The sequence below is a fragment of the Apostichopus japonicus genome, chromosome 21, assembly GCF_037975245.1.
Source record: "Apostichopus japonicus isolate 1M-3 chromosome 21, ASM3797524v1, whole genome shotgun sequence".
In the NCBI taxonomy this organism is placed as follows: domain Eukaryota; kingdom Metazoa; phylum Echinodermata; class Holothuroidea; order Aspidochirotida; family Stichopodidae; genus Apostichopus; species Apostichopus japonicus.
The window spans coordinates 11,593,031-11,609,288 of NC_092581.1; the positions used below are offsets into that span (position 1 = coordinate 11,593,031).

At 36.1% G+C, this 16,258-nt stretch overlaps 1 protein-coding gene across 1 annotated transcript; it reads left to right on the forward strand.

The window, feature by feature from the left end:
• The first annotated feature begins 494 nt into the window (after window positions 1-494).
• LOC139962778 (uncharacterized) lies at window positions 495-15,037 on the forward strand. The gene is made up of 5 exons (XM_071963095.1): window positions 495-859; window positions 2,905-2,958; window positions 3,617-3,637; window positions 4,772-4,798; window positions 7,116-15,037. Exons 1-5 carry the CDS (start codon window positions 778-780, stop codon window positions 7,400-7,402), a joined length of 471 nt encoding a protein of 156 aa, XP_071819196.1. The 5' UTR covers window positions 495-777; the 3' UTR covers window positions 7,403-15,037.
• The last annotated feature ends 1,221 nt before the right edge of the window (window positions 15,038-16,258 follow it).

Consider the following 16,258-nt stretch of genomic DNA (forward strand, 5'->3'; position numbering starts at 1 on the left):
AATTGACCTCGGACGGTGATGTGAGAACTTTTTTGGTTGGTCATAGAGGACATAAATGCATGGCGTTTAAGGACAGCCTCTCAGCATCACCATGGAGCTACAACCACATGTTTACAGCTCTAGAATGTCAAAAGGCGCCCATGTACCGTGGACAAATAAAACGTTCAAGTTACAACCAGGGCGAAGGTGAATAAACACTATAGTAGCCTTGGTGTTTCACACATGAATGCACAACTTTAACTATGTGCTAGGTTACTTAACGACAAGCCGTTCATCCCATATCAGTTTCAACCCATCCATACTCTTTCTGCTGTTTGCGGTTTATGAAATTAATTGCAGACAAGCAATATTTGTTCACATAACGCCTTCGAATATATTATTTCGTACACAACTTCACACTACTACGTATACTTGCCGTCTATCGGCCTATCACATGGTATGTACGTCATTGCCATTGTCATTGCCATTGCCATTGGCCAGTTACAGTACATTAGGGTTTCTATTGCGGTTTCATTGACACGTAATGTCCGTACTTTTTATCCGTACGCACGGTGGGTGTTATTTACCAAATTAGGTTTCTGTAACTGTGTAGCACTCTGTAATTATTTAACGTTACGGTAGACGTCTGAGAAACTTGTCTTGGAAAGGATTGTGCATTTATCATCTTTCTGTTGGTGTAATAACACGGATATTTTTGATCTCTCGAAAAGCACGGAACTTCGTGATATTCTTTCATTCTATTTATTCGTAACTTTGGGAACATAGGAGTATTCGAAGATGGATTTATCTAGTATCATCCCACGAAGCCTAACTTTATCTCTTGTGACGTTGATTCTAACGTTACACGTCGGTGTAATTTGTAAGTAGCCTACTGTATATATGGGGGACAATTTCATTCATTAGGAATTAATTTATTAAATTAATTTGGCCCTAATTAATTTGGGTTACATTACGTTCAGGGTTAGTGAGAGCACATGCACTCCCAATGTATTCCACGCAGTATTCATCTATTAAAAAGAAGGCAAGACGTTCCACTTCACTGGTCCTACTTAGCAGGAAATGTCCATGCTTCTGTCCTTCATTAATTCTGACTTCAATATTGCCACATACTGAGCATTGCAGTCCATCATTAGAGTTAAGCCAATCAGATAATTGTTTGGGATGAGAATTATAAAGAGGTGTTTAATTTTGCTACAATTTTTTAACAAATGTTTTGAAAATAGTGGCAGAATGTTCTTGTTCTAATCTTCTATACTAAGTCATTTGTTGACCAGATTTAACTACTGTAAGTAGGCCGCTAGCCTAACTACCATACCAGCTTCACTAACCAGCCAAATAAATGGCAGCAAGGGCGTAGGAACCGGGGGGGCTGGGGGGCGCCAGCCCCCCCAGTGAAAAATGTGGAGGGGCGGAAGTATCATCCCGCCCCCCCGCTTCGCAAGTCAGAAAACCCCTTTTTCATTTCCAAATGAGAAAAAAAAACCTCATTTGGAGCACCAAATTGCATCTAAGGCCAGGTGAAAATACAAAATTAAGTTTACAAAATGGAGTGGGTGTTGAAGTGTGCTATATTGCACCAAATCGCATCTGAGGCCACCTGGAAATGCAAAAAATTCCAAAGGGGAGGGGGACACCCCCTCCCCTTAGACCCCTCCCCAGGTCGGCCATCAGTCTTCAGCCCCCCCCCCCCACTCAAAAGTACCTTCCTACGCCACTGAATGGCAGTGATTAATCTTGTTACATCACATTTTCCTTTTGGCTGATTAGTACGCCAGACTTTGCTGGCAATACCTAGCTAGGCCTAAATCAGGAATTGCTACACATGACTCAGGTCAAAATTTGCATCATGGTTGGATTGTTGTCCAATGTTGTTGTGGCTCTTTCTCACCAAAATTTTTTGTCACATCTTTGTAGAGAATCTGTACATGATTTAAATAAGTTTGTTACTTGTAGGTTTGTTGTAGCATGTCAGTGAGAAAACTTAAAGCCATATTGTTTTATCTTAGAGATGCTGACCGATGAAAAAATATTGACAACCCACCCCCCCCCCAAATAAAATTGAAAATCCCCCACTCCCCAAATAAAAATGACTAGGGAGTTCCTCCCTTTTTTTTAACATCCTATCAATAACACTGAAACACACCTCATTACAATTCCCTATATTCAAGTTTCATACACTAAATTTAGATGCAAAATGAATTCTTTTCCCCCATAACTTCTCATGACCCCATAGGGGACAAACTAAAACGAATGACAGCGAATGACCGAATGACAATTGACTTTGTACAGGGTTAATTATCATTTGCGAATGACAGCGAATGACAGCGAATGACAACGAAGGACAGTGTTGAGAAGAGATAGAATGATTAACGGAGTGGAGTAAATGCGGTTATTGGTTTTCTGCGCAAAAATGATTTGAGGAAAATCGCATGTTACGTGGTTGCAGGGTTTGGTGTAATTTACAGATAGAAACTACAGGGATTCAGGGAAAGTTTTTGTGTGGGAATGCACTTGTGTGCTGTGCTTTTTACCTCTGTAGATTTATATAGAAAGATAACTGAAGCCGTTTCAAGAGAATAGTATTGTTAGTTTCTAACATTTAATATCGGAAAAATTACGTTAAATTTACTTTTTAAAATCAGACTTACAATTTCGCTTACTATAAGGTGCGTTTTTATCTTGTCCGTATACTTTACTAGACCTAGATACCCACGAAGTCTGAACTGTGATATCCGGTTGAAGCAAGTGTCTGTGCTGTCATTACTGTCATTCGTTTTAGTCAACGCAATTTTTTAGTGTGTACAACATATTGTCATTCGTTATGTGTAACGCAATTGTCATTCGTTTTAGTAACACCCCCCCCATAGTTTTTAATTCTTTCTTGTTTCTATTCATATACTGTAGCTGCAGCTTCTGTTTCACCATCTTTAGATGGCACTGATGTTGGTGTGACACAAGGTTTGTCCTTTTATTTCATTGTTTATGTATTCTTAAATACTGCGTAATATATTTTTTTTTCTTGGTGAATCTGCACTTTATGAGTGTATAAGCGTAGCTTTTTCAGATTTTCTATGCTTTTTTTCTTTCTTTGACATTGGTATTATTCATTATTGTAAATGTAATTGTAAAAAAGAAAAAACGTGAAATAAACGAAACGAAACGAAAAGTTTGTAAGTCACTTCTTATACTCATGCATGCACTTCTCATGCATGTCTTTGGAAACATTGCAGTTGAGTGGTAGACAGCTCTTTTAGGGTTCTATGTTATAGACATGTGTTCTACAGTACATATACATTAGACTAGGACAACAACTTTTTAAGTCATGTACTGTACTGTACCCACAGCCCTGAGAGTCACAAATCCCATGTGTCTTTTAATATCATAATATGCAAATATGTCAGAAGTACAGTATTGTAATAATATAGTTATATCAGTAAAGACTATATGTAGGAATAGTGCAGTAGACAGGACTAGCAAACTCATGTTTTCACACCAAAATATATAGCTGTGATATATCTTTAATACAGTTCTTTGCTCACAGCTCAGCTGTATGTTTACCTGTGTTTACTTGTTTTGCTGTTCAGTTTAATCCGTTTCTCTTTCTTTCATTTGGCAGTTACAAATCTGGGTGCAACAGGTTAGTTGTTGTTGTCTTTTAATATATATGTAAAACTTCAGAATTATATGTGTTCATATCAGCGAGGACTATAGGAATAGTGCACTTAGGTCTAACAGCAAATTCATGTTTTCACACTAAAATATACAGCTCTGTGATATGTTTGTGATCTAAAGGCATTGGAGACACACCCCAAACTGTGTGCCGCCCTCTGAAAAAAGTTAACTTTCTGTTGCTTGCAAGTGAAGTTTTCTTCTTGTCGCTACAAAATGCAGTAAGGAAACGTGATACCTTGTTATCTTTATCTGGACCTGAGATCTCCATCGCTGCTACAGTATATACACCGCATTGTGGGGATTCATTCATTCATTCATTTATATGTTTCGTCACAATATAAATACAGAGAAGTTAACTAAGTGACAAAACATATCAACAACAGGGAAAATTGTGGAAGGAAGCACCCCAAAAGACCCAGAGGGCTTGTCTAGTAAAGCACCCCCATAAGTAAATAGAGAGAACAATACAAGAAAACAGTAACAAATATATCCACCCACACACCAACCCAACACGTATAACCCACACCTAACCACACACAATACATAAATATACACATATGCATACATACACAATTGAATACAAATGCACACACGCATATATATACTGTATGTATATATATACAGTATAAGTATATGCACATATAAACACATACACCCATGTTAATATAAACATGTATGCTTACTTACACAAACACATACAATCATGTATATTGACCGTAGCTGCATATATTGACTGTACACTAGTGTCTTATTACCGATGGTAGCAAGCCGTGTGTGTATTTTCTGGGATCGATGGTGGTGTTTAACACTTCTGTTACACCTCATTCGAAACTAGGTCAGATTACCGGAATCAGATGTGTCTTTGTGCGCGAGTCTTCACTCCCTTTAATACAGTATTGTACTTTGCTCACAGCTCATTTGTATGTTAAACTTTCCAAATAACATGTCAAATAAAATAGTACACAAAGGCCCCATAATTTGAAGTTTTTTTAATGAAATTTTTGTCAAGTGTAAACAATGGTACAATGGTGCATTTTATGAATGAATGAATTAAATGAATAAGTTCTAAAAAAAACGTTTGTTCTCTTTCGTTTGGCAGGCACAGTTGAAAATATGGATGCAACAGGTTAGTTATATACATAAATTATGAATCTCTAGTAAAAGTGCTGCCCAGTTCCAGTACTGTATATATTGCTAGGAAATGTGGGATATGTAAAGGATCACTTCAGGCAAAATTTTGATCTTGATCAGTTAATAGTCCAAGAAAAACCAAATATATCGAGTTTAAGTATTGTATTTATAGCTATCACGGTTTGCAAGGTATTCAGCTTTAAGGTTGAACTCTTAATCTTTGGCTAAATGCCAGTTGATTTTGCCATTTGCCAAAACAAAGGGCACAAAGTGCAGTTTTTTTCCCCCGGAAATGAGCATTCAAAGAATGGCCTTGTTTACTGAACAGGTCTAACAACAAGCCCATCAGAACTATTTATTGTGCTGCACTCATAAAGCCTGTACAGTCAACTGATGTGTGTTGTAGTTCAGGAATGTATTAGTGAGAAAGTGATTTAAAGCTACTCAGTATAGGCCCCAAATTATAGCATGCTGTAATTGCTAAAAGTTTTCAAAAAGTATTTTCCCTGGAGGTCTTTACTCTCCAAATTGTTCTCAGACATTATTAAGGAACACACAAGATGACTGAAATGTCTAAGTGAGGCAGATTTCCTTGAAGGTTGTAATAAAATCAGTTAAAGAATTTTGAGCAAAGGTGACCATATTTGAATATCTAGCATATTTGGGGCCAATACAGCATACCTTTAAGCTAAAGCCAGTAGAATTTCTTTCTTCAAGAAATGTCACTTTTTTAGTAAGGAGCTAAAAATTGTGAAATTCTGGGCCTGACATAATCAACTTTGTTCATTACTCACTAATGTACCCTCCATTAAGGTGGGGGATGGTACAGTAGGAGGATGTCGTAATTTGCATCAGAGATTGCAATCTTGAAGGCTGTTACTGGAAAATATACGAAACTAACGCTTGATAGGGATCATTCAGAGGTGAATTTATTCTTGAGAGGCACTCGATCGGAGCATATTTAACTGAAATGATCATACAAATCTAGAAGCCAGTCAAATACGAAATGTGATAAATGCATTGTTATTGTGAAGTACTAAGAGACCCATCCACTCCTGGACACTGATATGTCCAAATGATAGAGCATTTTCTTCAAGGCAATGGGTCTTCTGATTAAGTTCTTCTAAGATTAGTCAAGGCGCTTAATCTTGACTGCATACAGTATCTTCACATAGGTGTATAAGTGGGGATCTGCAAATTAACTTGTATATGTATTTGTGTGTGCTCTATTGTGGATGCACCCTGAAGGATGTTCCCCAGAGTATGCATATATTTAGTGCACTAGAGTAACATAGAATAGTTTTGTTTCCTGAAAAAAAAGATTTCAGGTATTGCAGGATTTCTAGAAAGTCGATGGCAGCAAATTTTGCTTATTTTGCTGATGGAGAAACCATGACTAATACAAACTTAGGAAAAGAAATAGAAACTGTTTTACAATTAAATTAAATGACAAGTACTGGCGCCAAGTTGCCGTTAAGGAAAAAATCAATTCGTTCAATTGCGACATGTATGTATACAGGATAGAGAAGTTCAGGATAGAGAAGTTCATGATAGGTAAAATCTGTTTTTGTACCATTAAAGCAGATGTTGAAGCAAACAGATGTGTTGTCATACTGGAGATGCACTTTGACCCCCAAAATTGTTTGTTTTCCTTCACTTTGCTTTCTTTTGTTTTGACCATGGATTGGATATGGTCTCTAACTTTCAGTACATGGTTACAAAGCTTAAATGCAGTACTACGAATGTACACAATTGTTTCCAAATAAAGTCTAATTTGCTTCCATTTTAAAGTAGAAAACTGAACTCACTTTCTGAAGCAAAATGAAAAATTTTTTTTTTTGGAGTGCTAAATTTTCAGGTTTTTAGCTTGTCAGTTCAACATTGTTTATGACAAAGTATCAGAATAACTTTCACTGACATCATAATAGTTTTCAGCTACTATGATTTCTGTTTTATGAATGTTTTTGATATTGGTTGCATTTGATAAGCCTTCCCCCACCCACATTGTCCTTCCCCCACCCACATTGTCCTTCCCCCACAAACATTGCCCTTCCCACACTCGCATTGTTCTTCCCCCACCCACATTGCCATCCACCCACCCATCCTCATCCCCAGGCTGTGGGAGGGGGAAGCACCTCAGTTATAAATGTGTACTTGAATTCAGTGTAATGATAAAAAGATATCACTTTTAGGACTCTGGGTATTTTGCATGCCGGCAATATCTAGCTTTATTCTCCAGACTTTTCTCTAATTTACGAAGTTATTCCTGTACAATCTTGAGTCATTTTGAAATACCTTTCTATGACCTATAGGTAATACAGCCACAGATCTGACAACCGGCCCAACTGATGTACCCACCACTGCAGCCATGACCACAGAGGGGCTCACTACAACCCCTAAAAAGATGACGACCCCTGGAGATTTACCAGGCACCACTGCAGTCGACGCCACGACCACAGCATCTCCGGCTAAAAACATAGGTTTCCATTGGGGCACTTTCTTCTGCATAATTATTCTCATCGCGTGTCTGATAGGCATCGGTTTCTGCGGATATCAATTTTACAGGAAACGGCAAAACGACAACTACCACACCCTTTAAAAGAGGCTGTCTGGAGGAATGAAATCTTTCAATTCATTCTTGAATGATGACACACATGGTACTTAATGATTTACGTATTCTGCCCCCCCCCCCTCGGTTGCTTTTAATATTCTCAAGAAATTTCTTCCTTTATCATGACCCGTACGATTACACACTCGCTGTTCCCGATATTTTAAAACAAGTACCGGTCAAATTGTGAGGTACAAATGGTTTTTATAGGGACATGGTTCTCACTGACTGTTTCAGTTAGGGTATCAGTAGTCTAGCAAACTGGTTGCATTTTAGAAAACAAATTTCCATATCCCATCAAGCTCACTTTGGACTGTTTAAATTGTGTCATGTTATCTACAAAAACCTCCTTGTACTTTCTCGTCATGTCCAAAATCGATGCAAAAATAAACTCGTTTTTTAGGTAGACTCAACTGTTTTATATCAATATAAACTTCAGCCAAGGTTTAAAAATGTAGTACATGCATAGTACAAAGGCTAGGCTGGTTGCATCTGTAAGGAAAAGTAGTGTTAGATCTGTACTCTTTTAAAGTGTTGATAAATTAAATTTGTTAACATTTGATAGATAACAGAGTTGCATCCACTGTGACCCTTGTTTCAATTACCTGATGGAATAGTTTAGGATCGGCTATGTTAGAGTCATGGCTTGAAACCTCCGGAAAGCATCTTTTAAATTTATACAGGTGTGTAACGTTGACTGCTTGGTAAAGTTTCATACACAAAAACACTTTCAACCATATCCAAGTCAACCAGTACTGGTCTAGCCGTATTAAGACAAAATGTCCACCTTACAACTTTCAGCGGGAAAATCTCACCTTTTGAAATATTTCTTAGACTCAAGAAATGTACCCTTTTTTAATCCAACCTGGCAATATTTATTTGTAAGATGCCAAACAGGACAGCTGTCAACATTATATCAATTTTAATTGATGTAGGAACTTACATATACAAAAATAAAAAATATAAATAATAAGTGGCGTTAGCACTTAGCAGACATGAAACAGACCTCTGTGGTAATGTAACATTGAATTAGATTTATCTTGTGCCTTTTCCCTTCCTCCTTTCAGCAAGATTGCCTCTCTTAATATGAATGTTATTGTTCGTTTGAAGTTTGAATATCATAAAAAAAAATTGCTTCCAAAACTGTTTTTGTAGTGTATCATTAGGAGTTACCAAATGGATGATTTGAATAGGAAATATTATCTCCTTAAATACCTGAGGTATTTGAGCATGTAGCTGATCAAATTTACTTGAAAGTTTACTTGAAAGTTACTTGAAGTGTACGGTGCTACAGTACACGACTCAAAAATAAAATGAATGCGAATGAAAAGAATGAGATGCCTACATGACATCAGCCCCCTTCTTTTTTTCAAAATAATTTTGTGGGTCACACTGGAGTTCTCGTCCTGCGGACCAGCGGTTCGTCCCAGGTGGGTTAGGTATGTTTTATAGCGTCGACCCCCTAGCTATCATGCACACCATGTGTTCCTTACAACTCAGACTATGTATAAGACCTAGCCATGTGTCCTTCAATGGAAGTAAAGGTCTGTGATGTGTCAACGTTTTCAAGTGAATAGAGTAAGTTGGCCTGTCTGTTATTATTTAAATTATACCTGAATTGTACATCAAGATTACAAGCCTTACGAGTTTGGGAGACCGAGTTGCTTGCTCTTTGCCAAAGATAATCCGTTCTGTAAACAGATGTTAGGTAATTGATTGGAATGTGACAAAACAGCCTGCAGATGAATGGATAAGATGAATATTCATTGGTAATGGCTATTCATATATCGGAGGTACTCTCAGTCAAGAGAATCTGTTCATTGATTCAGGAATTAAAACATTTTTCAGTATCGACCCCAAAATATGCTAGGAAGTCTGATAATGGTCACTCCTGCAAAAACTTGGAACAAGCATTTTACTGCCAACCCTCTTAAACTTTGCCTTACCTTGAGACTTTAAATTGTCTAAAACTGAAACACTACCCAAACCTCTGGCAATAACATCAAAGGCCAGATGCTCCCAGCAATTGGTACTTTTGTAAAACCTATAGCAATTTTTAGCAGACTAAAAAATTAGGGTCAATACTGATAACCTGTAATGTACACACATACTTTTTTCTGTTTTTTTGAAAAGAAAATGCTACCTTAATCCTGCTCTGAATACACTTAGTGGAAGGCCAGAATCATCGGGATAAGCCGACACTTTACGATTCTTTCTGATTGCTTTTCCTATCGTTATCTAGTGAACTGATCGAAATAATCTCTTGCTACAAAGAGGTGCGATAAACCACATATTCTGTCCGGGCGTATCAGGGGAAGAAAGGTGTCACAAAACGTCAAAGTGTAAACTTGTGTCGCAAAAAGTCCCAACATTTTAGCTATGTCAGCCTCAACGTGGCGGCACTGTGTAGACAGTGAGCCCTACTGTACGATAGGGTAGCTCAGAGATTGTGGTACATGAACTTATTAAGATCTCAATAGCCTTCTAATTTACATAAATTTGCCATTATAGAACGTATTTTATTCAAAAATAAATTATAAACAATTTCCAGTTCAACTGGGTAGCAATTTTGATTTTATGATATCGAGGAATAGGTCGGTGATGATATGACTGCATGTGATGTAGGGTTAGTACTGGACGGTATGATTTCTTTATAAACAGACAATTTATTGATGTTAATTTCAGCCTAGTTTCTTTACTCAACCTAAAACAAATAGGGGAATCCCCAATGGAATACAATATGTTTTGAATAATCACACTGTCGCATCTCACTTGATACTATACATTCCATAGAGTTTGTGACAAACAAATAGAAAAAAAGAAGAAAATATTTATAAAATTGTAGAAAATTTGTTAAGTATTAATGGGTTTTGGATTCAGATGAGTTTTTTTATTTCAAACTTTTTTTCATAATCGTAAAATCAAATTCTTATTCTGAAGCAATAATATAGCGTGTTTGAATGTATTTGTATTCAGTGGATTAGACAAAGGGATATGTAATTTAGATCGGTTGAAAAAGTAATATTTTTTCTATATATATATCATACGAGGCCAGGGTGACCAACTGCTATTGGTAATTTTAAAAGCTTCTATACACATCGGATGGTATGGTCAAAATCTTAAACCTGGAAGAACGGTTTGTGTTTTCCACATTCTGGTGTTGAGAGTTAAGGTTATAAACCTAGGGTTAGTACAGTGCAGTATTGAACTCCCTGCTATGATGATGGTAGCTCATATTTTGCATATATGGCAATGAATATGCAATCGAATCATTGATTATTCATGTTATGCAGCCATGTGGGATTGAAACTACATGCATCACCTTTTTATCAAAGTTAAGCATCAAATAAAGCTAATATTTATCCAAAGGAAAACAAATGAATTTTATGAAAAAAAGAAGACATTTACGCTGAGTATTTATCCTTCGCAAACAAGAACATCTCATAAGTATATTTGCCAGTGAAAATGTGGGTAATTTGGTAATTGTATTAAGACATGGTAATGAATATGCAATAAGGTCATGCATAATTCATTTAAACAGTTGTGGCTTGTAACCACACAGATACAGCAGGTCACTGCCCTGATCATTATAAGTCTCTGATTCATGGGAGGATTTGACTTGTAAACCACAATTTTTTATATTTTTTTGCCGTCATCTTAGTTTGAGATGGGCGACCAGATGTAAATTACTGTATGTACAATTATTTTTTTTCTGAGAGACATTACAAACAGTTTGCATTATAGTGGTGATGCAGCTGTACTTTAATAGACAAGTTCATTGTTGATTCAAGGACTATAGTATCTTTGATTGTCATGGTTTTATATTTGTTATAGAGTTTAGAGAAGGTTAGATTACTTTGTAAATGTTCAGGAGGGAAATGGATGCTGTTTACAGCTGTTACATCCAAGGTGACTAACACATAACCTTTGTAGCTGTGGGAGGAAGGACATGGATGATATTTACAGCTGTTACATCCAATGTGACTTTACACATAGACTATGTAGCTGTCGTCTATAATAAACAATTTACTGTATCATATAGTAATGTAGGTCTTATTGAGCAAGCATTTAGATAGTTGGTTAGTTTGGCCGCCCATGGTTGTTAAGAATCTAGACAGTAGTGAAGTATATATGGAAATTTCAGGGTTTTTTTTCAAGGTTTGTTAATTAAGCTTGAAATAATAATAATAATTGAAACCCATAGGAGGTACAGTACAAGTTCTACTGTAGGTCTACTTCATTAATGAGAGTATTCTCTGTGTAGTTGATAGTATATTTGTGTGACATGACATCTGCTATTTTATATGTGCAATTGTAAAAAATTACATCCCAAAGTTATAAACCAGCTTGTTTACAAAAAGTTATTAATTGTGAAAAACTTTTCTTTTTCTTTTAAAGAAAAAGCATCTTAATAAGCAGCTATTTATCACATGCCATTTGTCTTCCATAATTGGCTTTTGTAATTTTTTTTTCCAAATTGAATTGTTTTGGTGCCTGAATAAATGTCTAGGATGAAGGATGTTGGTGGTGGATGAGGGGGGGGGGGGTAGGGGGGCTAGAGGTAGTGCCCTATTTCAAGTTAAACTAAATCACACTACATTTTAATACAGTACTACTGTTCCCGTTCTTTCTCATAGTCTCCTACCATGTTTCTATGTCGTCATTGATTATTTCGTGTGGCAGCCTGGCAGGAAGTGTTGTGAAAGTATTCAGTTACATTTGATGAGGTCAACAAACATTCTGTTGTCATTGCATAGATTGAGCAATCCGTCTGCAATTTCTGTACCGCTGTGGTAGAACCTTTCCTAACTTAGTGTATTTCCTTATCGTACTGCCGGAGTTTATTAGAGTAGCTCATGAGTGTCAAAATATTTCACTTTCATTATGTGTGGGTTTTTTGTTTATTTATGTTTGTCTTTTGTGTATGTTTGTCAACTGATCTTCTTTGTTTCAATATCTAACGATGCATAAAATGCATTTTATGTAGAGGAGGGATTAAGGGATTAACAGTCAAATACAAACAACAAATATTTTAGTCGTTTACTTAACAGGAAACTTAACGTTTCTTGTTTACTTAACATTTACTTAACAGGACAATGAGTATTGTTCACCTCGAAAGTTACAAGCTTATGTGGTTCTGTAATCTTTCCTAATTTGACAAGTCCTAAGGCAGCATCCATCTTGTTGGTCGTCTCTGCTAGAGTACCAAGTGACCTCTGACAGTATTTGTCTAAGATAAAGAAATGACCTTTTAGTCCAGTGATATTGGGATTATCTGTCTTCTTTCTTTGTTCTTTTGGTTTCATCTTATTTCGTTCAAAGAAATGAGCATAGTAGTGCTGGTAAAATTTTGAGGTACAAATGCCTTTGGTGGGGATAGTTCTCACTGACTATTTGAGTTAAGATATTTTAGACACAAAAATCCATATCCCATGAAGCTCACTATCGACAGTTTAAATTTTGTAATATTATCAACAGAACTTGTCCTTTTTCCTTTTTCTTTTTTTCTTATTTCATTCGAAGAAGATACCCTTGTCTTAATTCTGATAAGATAAGTTAAGGTATTAGTGTGTTAGGCTTTTAGTTTCTTTGTACTTCACCTTGATGTTATGATTGAAGACTGTTGTATACTTCTTCTTCTCCCAAAGAAGTCAATACATGTGTGTGTGTGTACATGTATGGTGTCGGTATGATGGAATAATATCATGTTCATATTCATGAGGTCCCCTTCTGCATTCATATTCATCATTACCTTATGAATATGCATATTCATGATACTGACTACATCACCCAGTTATGACAATTTTTTTTGACTGCTGTTCTTTCATGTCCAGCTTTGAAGCACTCGTACTGACAGTATTAGCAGTATGATTAGCATGTTTTTCTCTATAGGATAAAAGTAAGGAAGGACAGTGTAGAGTGGTATTAGCATTAGAAAATGTTCCCAACTATGTGTTGGTATTGGTATAGGCATACTATATAGGGCCCCATTGGGGGTGGGGCGGGGGTACCGGGGAGGGAAGGAAGGGATTGTAGTTGGCAGGGAGAGGGAACGAATCTTTTGTGCTAATGTCTGCTCTTGTTTCAGCCAGAATGAGCAATTTGTCAGAAAATATTCTGAGAGTAATGTGTGCTGAATTGTTAAAATATATATGACTATATGTTGAAAAAATTTCCTGATTCCGTTCCCCACCATCCTCCCTCACCTACAGTAGTTTCAAGTTATCCCAAACATAAGGAAAGCCATCAAAATGTAATCAAGTGTTGTTTGCAGGGAATTTTTTTTTATCCCCCATCCATTCATCTCTCCCATCCTTCCTCCCACATTAGCAATGGTCATCTGTTACTATGCCTATACGTCGTGAGTCAATATTCTGTTTATAATTTCACTTTATTCTGACTTGCCACGATTGCAGGAAAGCTTATTTGAAAGCGGAGTATAGTGTTGACTGTATTGTTGGGTCTGTTTCATGGTTTTTTGCTTCTTATCAGAGAAATTTTTCCTGCTATCTTATAGATGACGAAAAATGATTTTGTTCTCATAGTAACTGTTTGATAAGCCTTTTTTTTGGAATTATTCATTCAATGTTCTTTCTTCTTTTGTGTTGCTGCCAATTTTTGCTGTTGTTATGGTAATCTTTGTCTTTTGCTGAAGACATTTGGTTAAAACAAAGAAAATGATGAATGTTGTTTGTTTTTGTTGATCTGTTTTATGTACATTGAGTTCTGGGAATGACAAGCAAGAAGTAAATCTCACCATGTTGATGTCAACTTCTTGAGAAGCCATCTTTGTGAATTTACCGATATTATTATGATGATGTCCACAGGTTTCTATTTCTTGAAATAAGTTGCCAATATGATGAGATGGTCATTTGGCATATTTACCCTACCTCCCTGGTATTCAACGTGGGGATGTGACCTTTTTTAGGGTCACAGAAAGATCTTGAAAGAAAAAAAAATGCCAATTATTTGTGGGACAAAATAATAAAAAAAAGTGGGAAAATTTTGAACATGAATGACTGAAAAAGTTGCAAAATATAACAACATTTTGCAGCTAAATTCCTTGAATTATAGAACAGCTCAAACAGGATTGGAATGTATACACCTCCTTCCTGTAGACTCTTTTCCCAGGCCAGGACGTCCCAGAGCCGTATATAGAGATTTACGGCTCTGAAACATTCACCAGAGCGTTACCAAGACAACGGTAAATGTTAGGGTCGTCGAGCAAAAAAGTGAAACAGTTAAAATAGAGGATTGTATTGGACAGAAGTTTCCAGAACATAACTGACAACCAATTAGAGAGTTTAAAACAAATCTGGTCGAAATAATTCATCGATGAATTGAATTATATTTTGGCAAGATTTTTATTGATTTATTAAAAGTTGATGTGGCAATTGACATGTTGTCAACATCATTGCAGTTGAAAAATGCAACATTGTGAGCTGCTGGGCTTGATTTAAACATGAGTTGCATCAACATGGTGAGATGGGATAGTTGTTAATTTCATGACGTTGAGAATGTCACACATGGAACCATGTACTTTAATATTTCAGATGTTGGTATATATTTATTGTCAATTTTTCTCAAAATTCTAGGATTTATGAAATAGAGTGTACAAAAACAGAATCTTTGCTTGTTTGTTCTCATATTTTACTTATCATTTGATTGATTGTTTGGTAAACATATTTCTTGTCTTCTTGACAGAGCCGATGGTTATTCATGGATTCCCTCCACAATCTACACTAACGCACCCCACCCCCACCCTTAACAACCCTATAGTTCCCCAACGGAATGAATAAACATCTATTTAGTTTCCTTATAAATTTTACCCCATAGCTTTGTAGATGTGACGAACATTGGCAGTTTTGCACACTGATACAGGTTAAAACCTATGAAATTATATATATATATATATATATATATATATATATATATATATATAATTATATAAATAATTATATATATATATATATATATATACATATATAAACATATATATATATATATATATATATATATATATACATAAACATTTTTGACCGTTCACTTTGGGATGAATTGGTGAAAATCTGAAACATTTAACAGATGCACAACTGATGAGATGCACAACCTTCGCTTTGCCAATGTGAAACATCATCAGGTTACCACAGGAACAAAGGTTGTCAAAACCATTCCCCCAACATGTGAACAGCTGTGCAAGCAGAATTATCATATCACTTAACTGGTTTTGGGAGGATATTGTCTGATGCACCTCAAGTATGAACAGCTGTACCATTCCCAGCACAATATACTCAAAATCAAATATAAATAAACTGTTGTCGAAAGTAAGTTTAGTTTTCAGTTCAGTTTGAATGCATGTACTAAGCAGAGAGTACGGTAATACCAAATAGTTGTCTGCACCCGTTTCATTGTCAATTAATATTTAATATGCAATCTAGAAATCAATTGTCTTTGAGTTATAATCGAGACGTTATCTGGGGAATAAATGCAAAAACATACACATACTTGTATGCACAATCACTTCCATACACTTGCAGTGAAAAAAAGTCCTTGAAAACAGCTAGCAATGTAGACCAGGCTGCTTGTACTAAATTAATACTGCATAGATCAACAAAAATGACTTTGGCAATTTATAATTTTTTTATATCTCTCTTCAAAAGTTGTCTAATTGTCTAAACTTTGCTAATGCAATGTGAAAATCTGGAATGGTAAAGAAATATCCAGATCGAAATAACTGAAGACTGGCCGGTGTATAGCTGAATTTTGGTGGATGATAATTAATGATAGCTAATTGGGGCAGAGATGGAATCCTTCAGAGGGTGAACAGAACTGTTAATTACTTCACCA